Source organism: Abramis brama (assembly GCF_963993115.1).
Source record: "Abramis brama genome assembly, chromosome: 19".
In the NCBI taxonomy this organism is placed as follows: Eukaryota; Metazoa; Chordata; class Actinopteri; order Cypriniformes; family Leuciscidae; genus Abramis; species Abramis brama.
Window position 1 is genome coordinate 34,373,459 of NC_139981.1, and position 20,757 is coordinate 34,394,215.

Sequence of the window (20,757 nt, forward strand, 5' to 3'; positions counted from 1 at the left end):
GATTTGACCCCTTTTTGGATAGACTGCAGATAGACAGCAAGGTTACACTATGTTTGTTTTTATAACCTTCAATATGAACATTGTTTGTAGGACAATATTGATAAGGATATTAAATATTTAAAAAAAAAATTAAATACAGGTTTTTTTTATTCAAATAGAAAAATACTCAGATTATACCATACATCGCCATTTAGCCCAAAAATTCAGATTTATTTGGCAATTGGCTATTTCCCAACCCTACCGGCTGAAGTTTTAGCTAAACTTTAGGCTAATGATAGCTACATTATTATCACTGTTAAATTGTTATTTAACAATAAGCCTACATTCAGTCCTGAATTAAAAATTCAGTTTGTTGTGCCCCCCCAAATTTTTTTAGCACCAGCCGCCACTGGTTTTTGATGAATGTGTTTAAATTCTTGCACTCAAGATCACAAAGTCTTTATTTAAAGTTAGTATCAGTCTCCAAAAATGTAGGCATGAAACTGCATGCACAAACTCACCCAGCAGAACATCACAGTTTCATCATTTGGTGATATAGAATCTCATCTCAACAAATTGTATCTTGTTGAAAAAGAAGTACTGACATTGGTTGTCTGTTAGTTAATACAGTTAAACAGGCAAAGGCTAAAAAACAATAGTCACACGACACACTACAAAAGTCGAACTGTCAATGTATATTTCAAACTCCCATTCTGCATATCAAATATTTCCCCCAGCTGCCACATAAAATACACTGTTTACAAGTTAAAAGAGAAGTTGAGATAGACACATTAAGAGAATAGCAAGTATTTCAATGAAAGTACATCAGTAACAATGTAAAAATACAACAGAAATGAATGAGTGCACTGAGAAGATCATTTATTAAAAAAACAACGTGAATAATTTCAGTGGCTGTACCTAATTAAGGCACCATCATGCAAGTCATCTGTGCAGAATCTGATGAAAACATCCTGGTCATATTTCACCCCAAAATCAAAAGTAAGAAAATATAAGAAATTGTGTTTTGCATAAAGAAAGTGAAGCCTATTTTTGAACCATTAAGATTTGTATGCATTTTTCATGACAGTTAAGCAATTTTTACTGTATTATAATAAAAAGACTACATTATGTTGTGGAGAATTGAAGGGTTTAAATAGGTTAAATCATAAAAATAAGAATACAAGGCAAAAAATCAGCATGAAATTGAACTTGCGCTAGTCTCTTCTCTATTGTGACGAATATTCAAGGCAAACACTTCTGGAACAAGAACAAATGTGGGCGGGGCTTGATTGTGTCCGTGGGGAATTGATTGGATGGTTGAGGTTTGCTATTGGCTGATCTCATGTGAGTGACAGGTTATAGCCCCGCCCTCGTCATCAGAGAAGAGAAGAGATTCTGCAAGAGGAACTTATTCTGATTCCTGAAGATTATTAAAACAATAATGATGTGCACGGAAAAATCATTTAATAATAAACACTGCAATATTCCATAAAAACAAGAATGGTCAATTTTGATTTCATGGTGACTTTAAAACTAGCGTTATTTATTTTAAAAAACAACAAAAAAATGTCTTGAAAAAAATGAGTTAAATATGACCTGGACGTGTTCGTGAGATTCATCGAGACACTAATCATCCTCAACCGTCCCGATGAAGCTCATCAGCTGCTCAAGTCAAGGACCAAATGTTCATAAATCCGTGTTTGCCCCTTAAAACTAGAGCCAAGAAGGAATTCCCTGTTGTCAATAAACACCAGAGAAAAAGCCCTGGGTGCTTGAATGTTCATCTCCTGGAAGTGGATAAACTGCCTCTTCTTGGCGTCCCAGCGGTAGACGCGAGTAAAGGCGTAGTCGCTGCCCAGGATGGCGTACTGCCAGTTGGCTATGGAGAAGGGCTGGAAGACCATGGAGCCGCGAGAGGCCATGGTCTGGATCTCACTGAACATGCTGCCGTCCCACTTCATCACCTTGGAGTCGCCGATGAAGCGGGTCAGACATATGTAGAGCTCGCTCTTCACCGTGAAGTGTTTGACCGCGTACACGTCCTCCATCTCTGGGATATCGGTGCGCCGCTCGAACTGCTTGTTGCTTCTGCTCCACTGGTAAATAACCGGCCGTTGAGAACTGCTGGACAAGATCAGATGAGGTTTCCCCGAGATGTCCAGATACTCCACGTCTGTGTCGCGGTGCCAGGGGTGCAGGGACTGATGGGAGTAGAAGCCATTGCCGTTCCATCTATAGATAGTCGTGGAGCCGGCTTTGGAGCTGTCGGCAATGATGAAGAAGGACTCTCCGTCGACGTGGAATATTTCCACGTCATTTGGCTTTCGTATTTTCAGAATGTCGATGTCTTGAATTTTGATGAATTTGTTTGCGGAGACGTCTCTCTTGAAGATGTGCGAGCCGCCGAACAGTTGTGCTACTATGATGAAGAGCTGACTGTCAATGACTAGCGGTTTGCAGATGACAGATGAAGTGCCTACGGGAGGAGGAGAGAAGAGTCGTTTAACCCTACTGTATCATATTTAATAATTAAAAGCCTCTAAATGATCAACACGATCTGATAAACATGTCGTACATGCATTCTGTCATCTGACTGATGGTTTAGACTTTTTTTATCAAGTAAAAGTTATACTTTTAGTATAATTGTATAAATGTCCACCTTTAGGTGTCTTTCTGCTGTGAAATCTTTACTGATTTTTATAATATAAATGCAAGAATAACTTTTACATTGCAAGCATTATTTCAAGATGAACACATACTGGACTGAAGCAGCTTTGTTTACTTATTATATATATATACACTATATATACACTACTGGTCAAAAGTTTTAGATCGGTAAGATTTTATATGTTTTTAAAAGAAGTCTCTTCTGCTCACCAAGGCTGCATTTATGTAATTTATTCCTCAGATGAAAGCTGAATGTTCAGCATCATTACTCCAGTCTTCAGTGTCACATGATCCTTCAGAAATCACTCTAATATGATGATTTGATGATCAAGAAACATTCATTATTATTATCAATGTTGAAAACAGTTGTACATTTTTTTTTTCAAAATTCTTTGATGAATAGAAAGTTCAAAAGAACAGCATTTATTTAAAACAGAATATTTTCTAACATTATAAATGTCTTTACTGTAACTTTTGATCAGTTTAACTCATCCTTGATGAAGAAAAGTATTGATTTATTTTATTTCTTTCCCCAAAAAATTAAATTAAATTTCTTACTTCAAACTTTTGAAGGGTAGTGTTTAATGTTACAAAAGCTTTAGATTTCAGATAAATGCTGTTCTTTTGAACTTTCTATTCATCATAGCATCATGAAATAAAAATATAAAAAACTGTTTTCAACACTGATAATAATCATAAATGTTTCTTGATCATCAAATCATCATATTAGAGTGATTTCTGAAGGATCATGTGACACTGAAGACTGGAGTAATGATGCTGAAAATTCAGCTTTGATCACAGGAATAAATTACACTTTACTATATATTCACATAGAGAACAGATGATTTACACTGGAATAATATTTCACAATATTGCTGTTTTTTTTTTTTTTTTTTTAATCAAATAAATGCAGCCTTGGTGAGCAGAAGATACTTCTATTAAAAACATTAAAAATCTTACCGATCTAAAACTTTTGACAGGTAGTGTGTATATATATATATATATATATATATATATATATATATATATATATATATATATATATATATAATTTTTTTTAGAAAAACATGTTCAAATGTGTAATTTGTCAGGCTTTACAGGGTAAAAGCTGTACGAAACAAAGGCTTGAGAAACAGTTCATTGTCATATTTCCATCCAAAAAATATTATTAAATTACAACCAGTGGAAAGTTACACATTTAACAGAAAAAAATAAAATAAAATAAAAAGCTTGTATAAAATAACTAACTGCATAAGTGTTCAACACCCCCCACTCTTTGAGTTTTTTTTATTACAGTTTATTTGGATAGGAGTCTATCAGCTTGGTACATCTTGACTTGGGAATATTTTCACACTTTTCTTTGCAAAAACATTCCAGGTCTGTTAAATTGACCGTTCGCAAAGACCCGCCCCCTTTAGTTTCTGTTGCTGTGTCCGACAAGCCACGCCTCTCTCACACACACCATGTTCTCACGCAGTGAAAAATACATCGCGGAGCAGAGAGGACACTGACAACGCACTGACAGACAGGACAGACCAGGTTACTTTTGATATGAAACAAAGTCTCACCTTTTGAATTTGGTCATTTTTTAAAGAAATTTAAACAATAAATACCGTTTTGTGGCTCTTTAATGTGTCTGACAGATCGCTGTAGAGCCTCAGTTAAAGCTGCTCGTGAACCGATCATCTCTTCTTAATTTATAGCATCAAATAAACATTAATGAACATAAGAGGGAATGTTGTTTTAACCGCGGAAAGACGTCAGTACACACCGTTTTTCAAGTTCAAATCCTCCAACGTTAATCTACCTAACTCTACTGACTGCTTTGTCGGACAAAAATGGCGGATTTGGCAGATTATGATTGGTCAGATCGCCTGTCAATCAAACTCCCTGCGAAGGGTCAATTGTGAGGGCATCTCCTGTGCACAACCCTCTTCAGGTTCCCACACACATTTCACTCATTTTCCTTCACTTTTTACATCACAAAAAACAACTTTATGTGTAAAAGATGTGTAGACTTTTTATACCCACTGTACTGCATTATTCTCATTAATATTATGTGTAGAGTTAGACATCAACTCCTTGCACCGTTTCCACCACTATTTGCTTACTTGTGATGTTATCGAAGTTTCGGAACTCCATTTGCACATGATCCCATTCCATGAAACTACACCTGCCAATGAACGGCTGGGCGAATACGACAAACTGGTCGCCACCAAATGCAAAAGCTTCAACTGAAATGGACTGAAATTCGAGAGACTTCAACAGCGGAAAATCTGTAGAACAAACAGACAAATGTTAAGCTCTTTTGATGTCAAGTAACACAAAGTGGTCTGTAACGAAAATGATAAAAACCTGTTGTTATGCAATCAAATGACTGCGCCACAAGGTCATTGATTTTCCTGTCCTGGTAAGATTCAGGGCCACTGCAATAGATCTCATCCACAGTTGCATTTGTGTGAAACATCCAGTCGACTAACCACTTTAACTTACAGTCGCAGATGAAAAGATTTCCTCTCAGATCCCTGGACAAATGAATAAAAGTTTCAGTCTAGAAGCTTGTATATCATTGAGCTTGTATATCATAGTTATTCAAATGATATCACAAACATTGCACACTCGCATACATACACTTTAGTCAAAGCTTCCATCCCTTTGAAAAGATCTTTAGGTAGTGTCTCCAAATTATTGTACGCCAGACTTCTGCAATAACATTAATCAAAAACCAAACGGTAGTTTACATCAGTAAAAAGAAATGGACCAATTTTTATTGTGTGCAAAGGTTTTTTAAAGAATAAAAGCTGGTTTGCTGACTGCTTCTTCAAACATCAGAGAAATAACATGAATAATTAACTAATAAAATGCAGACAATTACAAATGCAGACTATGGAAGCTTGTTTCTGCCACATATTAAAAAATAAAAAAGGTAATTGCAACTTTTTATCTCACAATTCTGACTTAGTAATTGACAATTCTGACTCGTTTTCTCAGAATTAATTGTGAGATATAAACTTGTGAGACATAAACTCACAATTGTGAGACATTTCAGATATTTTTTATTCCAGTGAGGAAACAAGCTTCTACAGCAAATAAATGTTTTGCACATATTTTAAAAATTAATTTTTTACATTCTAATATTCTAATATACATGCAATATTTTAAGGTGGATGAGTAGAGAAATGATCGACAACATTTCAGTCGTACTATGCAGAAATGCTCACAAGTGTATTAAGGACTTGAGTCCTCTGAAGGCGAAAGGTGATATGGACTTGATTTGGTTATTTTCAATGAACCTAGAAGAAAAACAAACATTAGCGTGATGCACAAGATTTAAGCATTTAAAACAAGTCATTATACACAAGGAAATACATGAATCATCAGATCAGCTGTTTTTCTGTCATTGAGTTCTTCATGCAGTGCGGATTGCTCATATAAGCGTTCTGTGAGACACTTACAAATACTCCAGATGAGGAAGGCCAAGAAATGCATCTTCATTTATAGATTCAAAGACGTTTGCTGTGAAAAGACTAGGAGAGATAATTTAGGGTGAATACAGGACAGTAAAGGGTGTTTGTCTTTATGTGTATGTGATTACATTAAAATCTGCATTAGGTTCATCTGAAAGTATGGGATCACACAAAAAGTCATGCCACATTTGGACAACAGTGCTTACAAAGGCTTATGTTAAAGTACTATCATATTAAAACTATGTAATTTCACAAAAATGGTACATTTGTCTTTCTGAACGGGTATATGATGATGCTGTGTGGTATTGAAGCATCCATTGTAGTGCGTAGCATCACAATGTCCCCACTTTAACGTGTTTATGACCTGTCAAATCTCTGATGGTCTAAATGCAATGGATTTTGTCATGCAAATTTTGTTTTGTAAACAAAGCTGAATTTCTTTCCCAAAATATCAAAATTACGCCCCAAACTCTCCACCAGCTACAGTAGCCACTCCCCAAACTCTCCATCTGCTACAGTAGCCCCGCCCCAAACTCACCGCCTTCTACAGTAGCCACTCCCCAAACTCTCCATCTGCTACAGTAGCTACTCCCCAAACTCTCCATTTGCTACAGTAGCCACGCCCTAAACTCTTCATTTGCTACAGTAGCCACGCCCTAAACTCTCCGCCTCCTACTGTAGCCACTCCCCAAACTCTCCATCTGCTACAGTAGCCACTCCTCAAACTCTCCATCTGCTACAGTAGCTACTCCCCAAACTCTCCATCTAGTCAAGTCAAGTCAAGTCATCTTCATTTATATAGCGCTTTTAACAATGTAGATTGTTTCAAAGCAGCTTTACAGAGATAAACGTACAATTTAAGGTAAGATTGTTTTGGCTTTATAGCAGTTCTTTAATAAAGTTATTTATCAGCTAAAGTTAGTTTTGATTGATTCACTTCCGTCGCAACGATAATTTGTTATTAAATTAGGGGCCGCTAACACGACACCATTCTCTCTACACAGACTTTAAACGCGAACCTGTGAGAAACGCTGATGGCATTCACATGCGCATTAAGAATTGGTTCTATAGTTATGTGCGTTTGAATATCTTCTACAGTAGCCACTCCCCAAACTCTCCATCTGCTACAGTAGCTACTCCCCAAACTCTCCGCCTTCTACAGGAGCCACTTCCCAAACTCTCCGCCTGCTACAGTAGCCACTCCCCAAACTCTCAGCCTTCTACAGGAGCCACTCCCCAAACTCTCCGCCTGCTACAGTAGCCACTCCCCAAACTCTCCATCTGCTACAGTAGCTACTCCCCAAACTCTCCACCTTCTACAGGAGCCACTCCCCAAACTCTCCGCCTGCTACAGTAGTCACTCCCCAAACTCTCAGCCTTCTACCATAGCCACACCCCAAACTCTCAGTCTGTTACAGTAGCCACAGCCCAAACTCTCATCCTGCTACAGTAGCCACTCCCCAAACTCTCCTCCTGCTACAGTAGCCACAGCCCAAACTCTCATCCTGCTAAAGTAGCCACACCCCAAACTCTCATCCTGCTACAGTAGCCACACCCCAAACTCTCAGCCTGCTACAGTAGCCACTCCCCAAACTCTCCACCTGCTACAGTAGCCACACACCAAACCCTTCACCTGCTACAGTAGCTACGCCCCAAACTCTAAGCCTGCTACAGTAGCCACTCCCCAAACTCTCAGCCTACTACAGTAACCACTCCCCAAACTCTCAGCCTATATAATAATACAGTGCTGCAGCTGTCCACCTCCTAGGAGATGGATGTGCTGAGCATCGAGTTAAGGGAATTGACGATTCATTAGAACTACTATGGCGATGGTGGGTAAGGCATAAATGGCAGCCCCAGCCATTAACAAACTCCTTGTACAGGATAGAAAGATTGGGGATGGGATGGTATTCTCAACCGAAGCCTTTGAAGCAGAAGATGGATCTGAGGATCGCTGTTCCTGCGAAAAAGGCTTTGGCCAAATAAAGGTCCTGACGTCACTGGTGTCAGACCTCTGAGGGCAGACCGACCGGGGTGGAGCGGTGTACACCTCAGTATATGGTGCCTCTCCACCTCAGTGCCCTCAGGGGGCCATTCTGCCAACCCCGCCACCCTTGGTGCTCCGGGGCGCAGCGGCCTCCAGCGGGCACACGGCTCAGTGTCACCACGACGCTGCGTCTAACTTGCACCCTCTGAGGGGGGGTTCAAAAACAGTCAGTTTGGTTGTTTCCTGCCAGTATGCTTAAGGTCACCGAAGTGGCTGTTCCAAGTACACCAGAAGCCAGTCTCGAGAGGCTGGTACCCTTAGTAGACTATCTGACAGAATGGAAGAATCTGCCAAATATATCTCAGTGTGTCCTGCAGATCATAGTGTAAGGCTACAGAATCCAGTTTGGTTCTCGTCCGCCATGCTAAAACGGAGTGTTGCTCACGTTAGTGCATCCCGAGCAGACTCTGGTAATGGAGCAAGAAGTGAAAACTCTGTTAGCGAAGGAAGCTATAGGGCAGATGTATTCATCCGACAGAGAATCTGGTTTTAACAGCCGTTACTTCATTGTTCCGAAAAAATAATGGGGAGTTGCGTCCTATACTAGATCTTCAACAGTTGAAACGTGCGGTCAAGAAACTCAAGTTCAAAATGCTGACACTCAAACAGATCGTGACTCAAATCAGATCCGAATAGCAATATCGGGTGCTTCCATTTGGTCTTGCTCTATCAACCCGCACGTTCACCAAATGCGTAGATGCAGCTCTGGCCCTGCTCAGGCTGCAAGGCATACGCATTTTGAACTACATAGACGACTGGCTGATTCTAGCAGAGTCAGAGCAATTGGCGGTTTGGCATCAAGATGTGATCAGAACAGCCTTCCGTTTTACATCAGAGCGGCTCAATCTCTAAAGGTTTTTAAATCCTCTCTTAAAACCTACTTTTTTTCTTTAGCTTTTAATTCACTGTGAGCTTTTGTCATGAATGTGTGGTTATGTCCTTGTTTTGTATCTTGTGTATTGTTCAGCACTTTGGTCAGCCCTGTTTGCTGTTTTTAAATGTGCTATATAAATAAATACAAACTTGAAACTTGAAGATGTCACCCTCGCACACATGCAGAAATTGGGGATTCAGTCATTGCCCGCTCGTGTAGCTGCTATCCTCACAGCCACGGAAGAGTTAAAGCTAGGTCATTCACACACTGTGAAACAGTTTCAGAGACTGTTAGGCCTCATGGCAGTGGCGTCCAATTTGAGCAATATGCCTGCTGTACGTGAGACCTTTGTAGTGGCTCGGGACCAAAGGGTTCTACCCGAGGGGAAACCCACTTCGTATGATCAAGATCACGCGGCGGTGTCTCTGTGCCTTGGTTATATGGAGGAAACCTTGGTTCCTATCCCAGGGTCCAGTGTTAGGAGCTCTTTGCCATCGAGTTGTGTTCTCGACAGATGCTTCCCTTACTGGCTGGGGAGCGGTAATGGAAGGACGCTCAGCTCAGGGTCTCTGGAGGAGTCATCATCTTTCGTGGCACATAAATTGCCTGGAGATGATGGCAGTCTTCAATGCGTTGAGACACTTCCTCCCAGACCTGAGGGGCAATCATGTGCTTGTCCGGTCAGACAACACATCTGTGGCCTCCTATTTAAATCATCAAGGGTATCTGCATTCACGTCCACTATGCAAACTGGCACACCAGATTCTCTTGTGGTCCCTAGGGAAGTTGCTCTCCCTGAGAGCAGTTTAAATTCTGGGGCATCAGAATGTAGGAGCAGACATCCTGTTGAGGCAGTGGCTGAGGCCCGGGGAATAGAGGCTCCACACCGAGGTGGTGGAGCACATTTGGGAGGTTTATGGCCAGGCAAAGGTGGATCTGTTCGCATCTCAGGATACGACGCACTGTCCACTTTGGTTCTCCTTCACACACCCAGCTCCCTTGGGGCTGGACATTGTGGTATAGACATGGCCGAGGCTACGTCCGTATGTTTTCCCCTGATTACTCTGCTTCCAGGAGTTCTTGAGAAGTCCGCCGGGACGGAATAAGTTTATTATTTGTAGCACCGTACTGGCTGTGCTGATTGGTTCTCGGACTTGGTGTCCCTCCTCGACGGCTCTTCAGCGGAAAATTCCGGCGGGACCTTCAGTGTCAAGTGGGAGGGGTGACCCTTCACCCCAGCCCAGAGATGTGGAACCTGTGGGTCTGGCCTCTGAAGGGGGCCGCACTCATAGACTTTGGTCTCTCAACTGAGGTTGTGGAGACCATACTTCTCTCTTGAGGAAACTGTATGTATTGAAGTGATGGTTTTCACTTCATAGTGTGAACTGCACGATTGGTACAGTGCTGGAGGTGCACGTTTCCTCCGTGGTGCTTGTAGACCAGTACAGGAGTACTGCGGCTTGGAAGCCTTATTATATAAGGAGGTATCCCTGCAGGATGTGGTATGCGGCAGGCTGGTCCTCTCCGCTCACATTCGTAGAGTTTTACAACTTCGACCTGGGTGCTACCCCAGGTTCACAGGTGCTCTTGTCTTAGTTGTGCTCTCAGTATTCACACATACAGGCTCTGGTTCGTATGGCGTTCAGGCATTCTTGTTCCAAAAGCGCCATCGACGCAGTGCGAGTTTCCTCGAAAGGGAACATCTCAGGTTACGACTGTAACCCTAGTTCCCTGAGAAGGGAACGAGACGCTGCGTCACTTTACCATACTCCCTGCATTCCTGTGATCGACTTGCTTCGACTAAATAGAAGCTGAAGCTGGTCAGAACGGATGTGCTTTCATCCTTTCCTGGTCGTGACATCACCGCCTGTGACGCTCACTCTCGCCATTAGAGTTGACAAAAGTGCTTCAGACGCAATCACGCCAAAGCGTCATCGATGCAGCATCTCGTTCCTAACTCAGGGAACTAGGGTTACAGTCGTCACCTGAGACATTTTTTTTCCCCTTCAAAATACTTTAATAGTTAAAATACATAGCTAAAAGTGAGACTGTGTGTATCTTGATGCTGTATTATTCTGCTGGTTAAAAATGTATTAAATATTATGCAGTAATATTGCTCTGAGCGTGTGTGTTTGATAGTGATTCATCAGCATACATGTCAGTCAGCGCGGCATCACACTTCAAGTTCGTAGTGAGCTTTATTCAGTCCATTTTAAATTCTGATTTTGGTCGCCTCTCAAATGGGTCAAACCATACCTCAGAAGTTCAAGTAAACGCGCTAGAAATCCGCACTCATTCAAGGATGTGCATTTATTGCATGACCGGAGAAAGCAATGACACTTGCAGGATTTCATCTGACGGTTCTATTTATTTAACACTGAAAATGTAAATATGTATATTCTTGTCTGTTCCGTACAAAAATGCAAAACGCAAAAAAAAAACAAAAAAAAAACAATTGTCAGACATCCATGAGTGCATGTTCACGGAGGAAAACAACTGAAAAACAGCGCTGGTTGTTCTCTCGATACTCGACAACGACGAAATCCAAAGGCGTGGGCGAAGGTATAATGCGTGTATTATGAAATAATCCCGACCAAGCACAACCCACGGCAGAGATGCCAAGTTCAGCAGCTGGAATTAGCTGATGTGACATGATGCTAACAGACAGCAGATAAACGGCTAGTAGTGACAGCAGTGGCAATCCACCTGTCACTCAAGTGGCCACGCCATTAATTATGCAGAACTTTAAGACTTAATGTAATTTAAACGTATGAGTTATAAAAAAAATCCCCCCCCCCTCACAGTTGTCATGAAGGGCAAAATCAACTATATAGACCAAATCCAATTTTTGTACCTGGCTGTAAACATGTTTTTTTCTGCTGTAAAGTTGGGCATTTTAACATGGGGAATATATGGCATTGACTCCCTTTTGGAGCCTGTATCTAGTGGCCAGTCGATTAATTGTAGTTTAAGTCACTTCCGTGTTGGCTTCAAGAGAGAGACTGTAAGGTTGCCGCTCGTTTTTAACATTAAAAATCTTACATAGCCTACCTCACCTTTAAGGTTACAAAGTATTTATACAAATTTATACTTTGAAAATGTATATTATAGTGTAGCAATATAACGTTTTTTTCTATTACGTTATTTTTCTAATGTGCTGTAAAGTAGATATAGATGTATTATTTATTTAGATGTTTTAGTTATTTATTTTTTCTTAAAATCAACGTATTTATTTTAGTCAATGTTTAATTTATTTTATTCAATTTATTTATTTAGTTTAATCTCATTTTTATTATTTTATTTATTTTTACACTTTTTTTACACTGTTTCTCTTTAGACTTCACCCCTTTCCCCGTTTTAAACCCTTTCATAAAGTATTATGAACACTATTATAAAGTACATACAAACTGCACTGATCAGACAGAACTCTCTCTCTCTCTCTCTCTCTCTCTCTCTCTCTCTCTCTCTCTCTGTGTGTGTGTGTGTTATGAAGTGATGTTGAAGTCTTACAGCAGATGGAGGGCTGGTGTGTGAATGAAACTCTCTTTAGGGATTTCATTAAAGCCGGACTTGACAAACGATCTGGAAAAAAACATCAATATCTGATCACAGGTAGCGACATAATATTAATAAAAATATTAATAATAATGACACATTGTTATTACAGTTGTGATTGCTTACAGTGAGATGACATCTGGCGGGAAGCTCCTCGGTATTGATCCAGTATTGGCACATACGGCGTTATCTTTACTGCATGTACATGATGGGAAACAGCGCGCGTGCCTCCTCCTGCTGCCGTGCACGACCATCAACAAACACAAAAAGCAGAAGAACACAGTCCGCCTGAAAGACATCTTTACAACCAAATATGGCCTTGAATGTTTAATATGGCCCTGAATGTCCCGACGATTGCGCTGCTGCGAGGCACGATCTCATAACGGAAATAAACCGAAGAAAGGAATAACAAACGATAACGAATTATTTTTTTATTTTTATTTTTTGCCAGATCAGTATAATATGCACATGCAGATAGAATCCATAGAAATCACTGTAGCAGAGAAAGGGCGGGGCTTAGTGGATCCACAGTGTTCTAAAATTGGCCAGATATACTACGAATCTACATTATTCTCGAATTTTACGTGCTTCGATGTGTATCTTCAATTGTGTTGTCTTTTAAAAAATTGTCCGCGACTTCAAATAATTGATCCAGGCTGTACTGAGTTGTCACGTGGTTCTTGCTCCTTTTCTCCGCGCTGGTCTTAAAGGACCAGTAACAGTAGTTTGTTTATTGGCTAATGCGTTTTTTCTTCTTCATATTTTTATTTAATAATGTCCTAGAGCTTTGCGACGCGGATTTCGATTTGTATATCAGGTGAAACACTTGTAAATCGCTAGATTTAAAAGTACTATTTTATGTTTTGGTCTACAAACGTTTGCACTTGCAGAAATCAGACATTTGAATGCGGCTCAATGGAGGATTCCGCTTCACGAACCCTCTGGAGAACAACACATTTACGAGTTAAAGTCACCATGAAATAAAAAAATAAAAAAATCCTATTTTTATGGAATACTTTTATATGATCCATGCACATCATTATTGTTTTAATAATCTTGAATCAGAATAACTTCCTTCCTCATCTTCCTCATCATCTCTTCTCTTCTCTGATGATGTGGGCGGGGCAACCTGTCACTCACATGAGATCAGCCAATAGCAAACCACAAACCATCCAATCTATTGTGCCCCACAGACACAATCAAGCCCCGCCCACATTTGTTCTTGTTCCAGGAGCATTTCGCTCGGATATACGGCACCATAGAAGAGAGAAGACTATTAAACTTCTGTTTAATGCCGACATTAAGAGCCAGTAACACGGTGAACGCCACAGACAGCAATGAGCGTCACTACATGACCAAAGCAAAAATCATAAGACTATAGAAAAATATAATGCTAAATGCTAAACATAATTCTAAATATGCTTAGATATGTTACAACTATTTTTCCTTAAGATTCAGATGTTGAATTAAATACGTTTTAATATTTGCATATGCATCACAACTTCCACCCTTTTAGTAGAGGTCCTGGGTAAGATTTGTATGCACTGCATTTAGCGGAGAATATCTCAACTGTTATAGACTAATATGACCCTATTGAACAACGTGGGATGTGTGCCAAAATCTCTACCCGGGACGAAACTCTTGAAAATGACCACAACCTGTGACACTATTATCACACTACAGGTGAATGCCTAAGGTGTAGAAAAACTAGATTGTTTTGGCTTTATAGCAGAGTTAAGTTATTTTCCATCTAAAGTTAGTTTTGATTGATTTGCTTCCGTCGCAACGATCATTTGTTATTAAATTAGGGGCCGCTAAGACGACACCATTCCCTCTACACAGACTTTAAACGCGAACCTGTGAGAAACGCTGATGGCGTTCACATGCGCATTAAGAATTGGTTCTATAGTTATGTGCGTTTGAATATACGCAGGTTTGGAATTCCCTACAAGCCAAGCCTAAACAAAGTACTTGTCTTTCCTTATAAATTTTGATAAAGAATTTTATTTTATTTTGTTGCTTTGGGGTAGGAACGCGAAACGAATTTTCCCGACAACGCCTTATCTGTAGAGTGGTAAAGGGATCCTCCATAGGGAGAGACTAGTTGGCACTTCAGCACTGCGTTGTCATCGGTCCAGGCGAAGGTCCTTCGTCAGATCTGGATACGGCCTGGATCCGGCAGGCTGCAGGAAAACCTCGGGATAAACACAGACACTAAAATTAGCATAGATGCCATTCTTCTCATGATGTAACGAGTACATCAGGATTTATGGGAAGTGTTCCCGGTTCCGGCTGACCTAATCTGTGCAGCCTAACATTGAACTATAGAAGTCTATAATGTATTATGTGAATGCTAGGTCAAAGAGATGTGTCTTTAATCTGGCTTTGAACTGACAGAGTGTGTCTGCTTCCCGGACAATGGTAGGAAGACTGTTCCAGAGTTTTGGTGCTAAATAGGAAAAGGATCTACCACCAGCAGTCGATTTTGATATTCTAGGTATTATTAACTGGCCGGAATTTTGAGATCGCAATAGACGTGACGGACTATAATGCGTTAAGAGCTCGCTCAAGCACTGCGGAGCTAAACCATTTAGTGCTTTGTAAGTAATCAGCAATATTTTAAAATTTATGCGATGTTTAATAGGGAGCCAATGCAGTGTTGACAGAACCGGGCTAATATGGTCATACTTCCTGGTTCTGGTAAGAACTCGAGCTGCTGCGTTTTGGACCAGCTGTAGTTGGTTTATTAAGCGTGGAGGGCAACCACCCAGTAGAGCATTACAATAATCTAGCCTTGAGGTCATGAACGCATGAACTAATTGTTCCGCATTTGTCAATGAGAGCATATGGCGTAATTTAGATATATTTTTAAGATGGAAAAATGCAGTTTTACAGATACTAGACACGTGACTTTCAAATGAAAGATTGGTATCAAAGAGCACACCCAGGTTCCTAACCGACGACAAAGACTTAACAGAGCAGCCATCGAGTGTTAGACAGTATTCTAGGTTATTACATGAGGAAGTTTTTTGTCCAATAATTAGAAACTCTGTTTTTTCAGAATTTAGTAGTAGGAAATTACTAGTCATCCAATTTTTTATATCCGCTATGCATTCCGTTAATTTTGTGAATTGATAAGTTTCGTTAGGTTTTGAAGAAATATACAGCTGAGTATCATCAGCATAACAGTGAAAGCTAATGCCATGCTTCCTAATGATATCTCCTAATGGTAGCATGTACAGAGTGAACAGCAGCGGTCCTAGTACTGAGCCTTGTGGTACGCCATACTGAACTTGTGATCGATGAGACATCTCATCCATTTACTGCTACAAACTGATAACGGTCTGATAAGTATGATTTAAACCATGCTAGTGCATTTCCCGTAATGCCAACATAATGTTCTAATCTATTTAAAAGAACGCTGTGGTCAATGGTGTCAAATGCAGCACTAAGATCGAGTAACACTAATAGAGAGATACAACCACGATCGGATGATAAGAGCAAATCATTTGTGACTCTAACGAGAGCAGTCTCAGTACTATGGTACGGTCTAAATCCAGACTGGAAATCCTCGCAGATATCATTTCTTTCAATAAAGGAACATAGTTGTGAGGATACTGCCTTTTCTAATATCTTTGACAGAAAAGGTAGATTCAAGATCGGCCTGTAATTGACTAATTCTGTAGGATCAAGTGGTTTAATCATAGCCAGCTTAAAGTTTTTTGGTACGTATCCTAGAGACAAAGATGAATTAATGATATTAAGAAGAGGATCTATGACCTCTGGAAGCATCTCTTTCAGTAGCTTAGTCGGTATAGGGTCTAACATACATGTTGTAGATTTAGATGATTTAATGAGTTTAGTAAATTCTTCCTCTCCTATAGCAACGAATGAATAAAATTTTTCCTCAGGTAGACTACAATGCACTGCCTGATGCGATACTGTAGTAGACGGTTGCATAGTTATAATTTTGTCCCTGATATTATCAATCTTATAAGTGAAGAAGTTCATAAAATCATTACTGCTGTGTTGCTTGGAAACTTCTGGGCTTGAAGCTTTATTTTTCGTTAGTTTAGCCACCGTTTCAAATAAATACCTAGGATTATGTTTATTTTCTTCTAATAGGGTTGAAAAATAAGCAGATCTAGCAGCTTTTAAAGCCTCTCTGTACGTAATCGAGCTCTCCTTCCATGAAATGCGAAATACCTCTAATTTTGTTTTCTTCCAGTTGCGCTCCATTTTTCTGGCTGCTCTCTTAAGGGCCCGAGTGTGCTCGCTGTACCACGGCGTTGGACTATTTTCTTTAATCTTCTTTATGATTGCTGAGATGATGAAACTGATCAGGAAGATTATTAATAAAGCAATCTTTAGTAGCAGAAGTGATAGGTCTCACATATTTGAAAAAACGGAGTCGGCTTTGCAGCCTTGGCTAAATGCAAATTACACAAGACTAAATAATGATCTGAGATGTCATCGCTCTGCTGCAGAATTTCAACGGCATCAACATCTATTCCATGTGATAATATTAGATCTAGAGTATGATTACGACGATGAGTAGGTCCTGACACGTGTTGTCTAACTCCAATTGAGTTTACAATGTCTTTAAATGCCAATCCCAATGCATCTTTTTCATTATCAATGTGTATATTAAAATCACCAACAATTAGTACTTTATCTGCAGTCAATATTAATTCTGATAGAAAGTCCGCAAATTCTTTGATAAAGTCTGTATGGTGCCCTGGTGGCCTGTATACAGTAGTCAGCATAAATCTCAAGCGTGATTTATCGTTTACACTATATATTTTTACATTAAGCACCAATGCTTCAAAATAATTATATTTAAAACTTGATTTCTTAGTGGTTTTGAAACTATTACTATAAATTACAGCAACACCCCCCCTTTGCGTTTCAGACGAGGCTCATGTTTATAACAGTAATCTTGCGGGGTGGACTCATTTAAAGTAATGTAATCGTTTGGTTTTAGCCAGGTTTCTGTCAAACACAGCACATCTAGGTTATTATCTGAAATCATATCATTAACAACGAGTGCTTTTGAAGTAAGCGATCGAATATTCAGCAACCCAAGCTTTAGCATTTGCTCATCTGTATTATAGCTGTTTTTTATTTGTTGAACATCAATTAAATTTTTAACCTTAGACGGGTTTAAACGTTTTTTGGATTTCCAAGTTCGGGGAACAGACACAGTCTCTATATGATGATAGCTAGGTGAAAGAGGCTCTATGTGATGGGATTTATCTGACCTTGGTGACGCGAGGCCGCTAGCAGACGGTCGGTTTAGCCAGTCTGTCTGCCTCCTGACCTGAGCCCCAGATTGTCATGTTTGAGCTCTAAGACTATGAGCCATATTACTAGAGAGAAGAGCAGCACCATCCCAGGAGGGATGAATACCATCTCTTTTCAACAGGTCAGGTGTGCCCCAAAAACTTTTCCAATTGTCTATGAATTCTATATTATTAAGCGGACACCACTTAGACAGCCAACCGTTAAGCAAACACAATCTACTAACTATCTCATCACTCCGGTGAACAGGAAGGGGGCCAGAGCAGATTACAGTCCTTGACATCGTACTTGCAAGTTCACACACCTCTTTAATATTAATTTTGGTGATCTCCGACTGGCGGAGTCGAACATCATTAGTGCCGACATGAATAATGATCTTAGAGAATTTACGATTAGCATTAGCCAGCACTTTTAAATTTGCTTTGATGTCAGGCGCTCTGGCTCCCGGCAAACATGTGACTATGGTGGCTGGTGTCTCTATTTTCACGTTCCGTGTGATTGAATCGGCAATAACTAGGGCACAATCATTCTCAGTGGGTGTTTCACTGAGCGGGGCAAATCGATTTGTTATGGTAATCGGAACAGAAGAGTGGTTTTTTGATCCGCGACTAGAGCGATCCCTCACTGTCACCCATTTGCCCGGCTGCGCAGGCTCTACTTCAGCCGGAACCGACTCATGTAAAGAGTTCACTATGCTATGCGCATCCAAAACATCTAAAGCACTAGCACTCTTACAATCCTCAATTAAAGTTTGGATGCGTGTTTCTAATTCTGAAATCTTCTCTGTCAACCTAACTGTCTCCTTGCATTTATCACATATAAATCCTATATTGCCGACAGAGAAGGCTATGCTAAACATGTGACATGAAGTGCAGGTGACAATAACAGGACAAGACAAGCCAGAGAATGAGAGGAAAAAGAATGAGAGCATATGATAGAAATGACAGACGAAGAGAAGGTACAGCTACTATAGTATTATTGTATAAATATATTTTTGTAAATGCAACAGTTAGTATTAGTCATTACTTGTCGGATAAGATTAGAGATAGTATGTTTATCAGGGAGCCACTAGAAAGTTATTCCATAATTATTTAATCCTTTATTCCTCCAGTGAGCAAACCAGAGGAAGAAAAAGAAACAAAAAGCTCAAGCCGGTGTTGGATAAAGGATAAAGACAAATATTGATTTGATGATGATGATGATGTTTATGTTCAGACTCTCAGGTCACTGTTGAATATGCACTTCAATTCACTTCAAAGATAAATATCTAGTGGAGGTTGAGAAGAGAGACCCCTGATCCTTTGAGTGTACAGTAGTGTCTAGAAGAGCTAGATAAAAGCTTCGTTCAGTTTATTCATTCAGTAAATAACCTGATTTTTTAAAGGTGGTTTAAATCTGTGTTTTTTTTTTAAAGATTAGTAGTTTAAATAAAAGTGTTTTTTTTTTTTATCTATATCTTTAATAAGTCAAATGTAAACTGTGCTGTATTACCATTGTGCATGAAATTTACTATATATTTATACATAAACCTACCATTATGAAATATGACCACATACAACATGGACAAATGCAGAAATTCAGACACAGGGCAAAGATGGCTTCACTGTACATGTTTTTACTCAAACATATCACATAAACACATATCTGAACATATTTATTTCAGCCCATTACAACAGAAAAAATTGCAGCCACAATTAAATTTTAATATTTTGCATTGTCTTGTTTTCTTTAAAAAAAAGATTACTTTGTATTTAAAGATAATAGTGTAGCTGACTTAGTCATTTTAAGGCCTTCAAGAGAGCAAAAATGTTACTCACTGTTACTCACACATGTACATGTTCTCAATGTACATAATAGGCAGAATATTTAAACTATTCACAAACATAGGTGTTGCACAGATTCTGGTGTAATCTAATGTTTGATAAGGAAGTGCTTAACACAAGAACCCTAACTATTCCATTCATAGACAGACGGAATTTACAATTGTGCTTCATGCAAGAGCGTAAGTGATCATTTCTCTTCTGGGAACAGATTTAAGTATGCCGATGAAGGTTCACATATTTTCAGTGTCAAAATGTATTTTGCTGACACTCTAAACCATTGATAAAACATTGCATATATAAGTGGATTCATACAGGAATTCATGCATAAAATCCAATACATTACATTAATTATAAGAGTGACATTTTCGTCAAGCCCAAAAATAAAAGTAACTATGTAGTACGGTGTCCAGCAAAGAAGATAAACCAGTACTACAATCCCTAATGTTCTTGCAGCCTTTTTTTCTGATTTCGCCTTTTTTTCTGTGACTGAATTTAAATGCTTAGCTTGCCGTTTTGCTACAAAGCAGATTTTCACATATAAAGGAATAATTATACAACAAGGAGCCACTAAAATAACAAAAGCATCTATTAGAATATTTTCAAATGTAACAACAAGTATGCATTCTCCAATACATGTGTGGTTCCTCTCTGGATACAGTAAAAACTCATACAACAGATAAAACGAATAAAAGAAGCAGAATAACCAGTTTACAACAATAGAAACAACAGCTCTGTTATTATTGACTCTTATTGGATATCGCAAAGGGTCATTCACAGCAATGTATCGATCCACAGATATAATAATCATATTACCAAGAGATGCATCGACAACAACATAAAAAATAAGAAGGAATATTGAGCAAAATCTTTCTCCAAAGTACCAGCATGGCTCAATCAGTGTCATTCCCTGCACTGGCATGATAATCAGTCCTACGATCAGATCAGCCACTGCCAGAGAGAAGATCAGCACATTGGTGGGAGTGTGGAGCTGCTTGAAGTGCGAGATGGAGATGATCACCAACAGGTTCAGAAACACGGTGAACA

The 20,757-nt window shown here is 39.5% G+C and overlaps 2 protein-coding genes across 2 annotated transcripts in view; both read right to left on the minus strand.

The window, feature by feature from the left end:
- Nucleotides 1-422: 422 nt before the first annotated feature.
- lgi1a (leucine-rich, glioma inactivated 1a) lies at nucleotides 423-12,888 on the minus strand (the record flags this gene model as incomplete). The annotated part of the gene is made up of 8 exons (XM_084093310.1): nucleotides 423-2,455; nucleotides 4,758-4,922; nucleotides 5,002-5,171; nucleotides 5,278-5,349; nucleotides 5,868-5,939; nucleotides 6,102-6,173; nucleotides 12,545-12,616; nucleotides 12,716-12,888. The coding sequence occupies 8 exons, from the start codon at nucleotides 12,886-12,888 to the stop codon at nucleotides 1,638-1,640; spliced, it is 1,614 nt and encodes a 537-aa protein (XP_083949436.1). The 3' UTR covers nucleotides 423-1,637.
- Nucleotides 12,889-19,900: 7,012 nt separating this feature from the next.
- LOC311070003 (trace amine-associated receptor 7c-like) overlaps nucleotides 19,901-20,757 on the minus strand; it is a gene marked incomplete at both ends in the record, with an annotated part of 972 nt that continues 115 nt past the window's right edge. Inside the window, one exon of the mRNA XM_084093634.1 lies at nucleotides 19,901-20,757. This exon is cut by the window's right edge and continues 115 nt beyond it. Within this exon, the coding sequence (XP_083949760.1) occupies nucleotides 19,901-20,757 (857 nt within the window).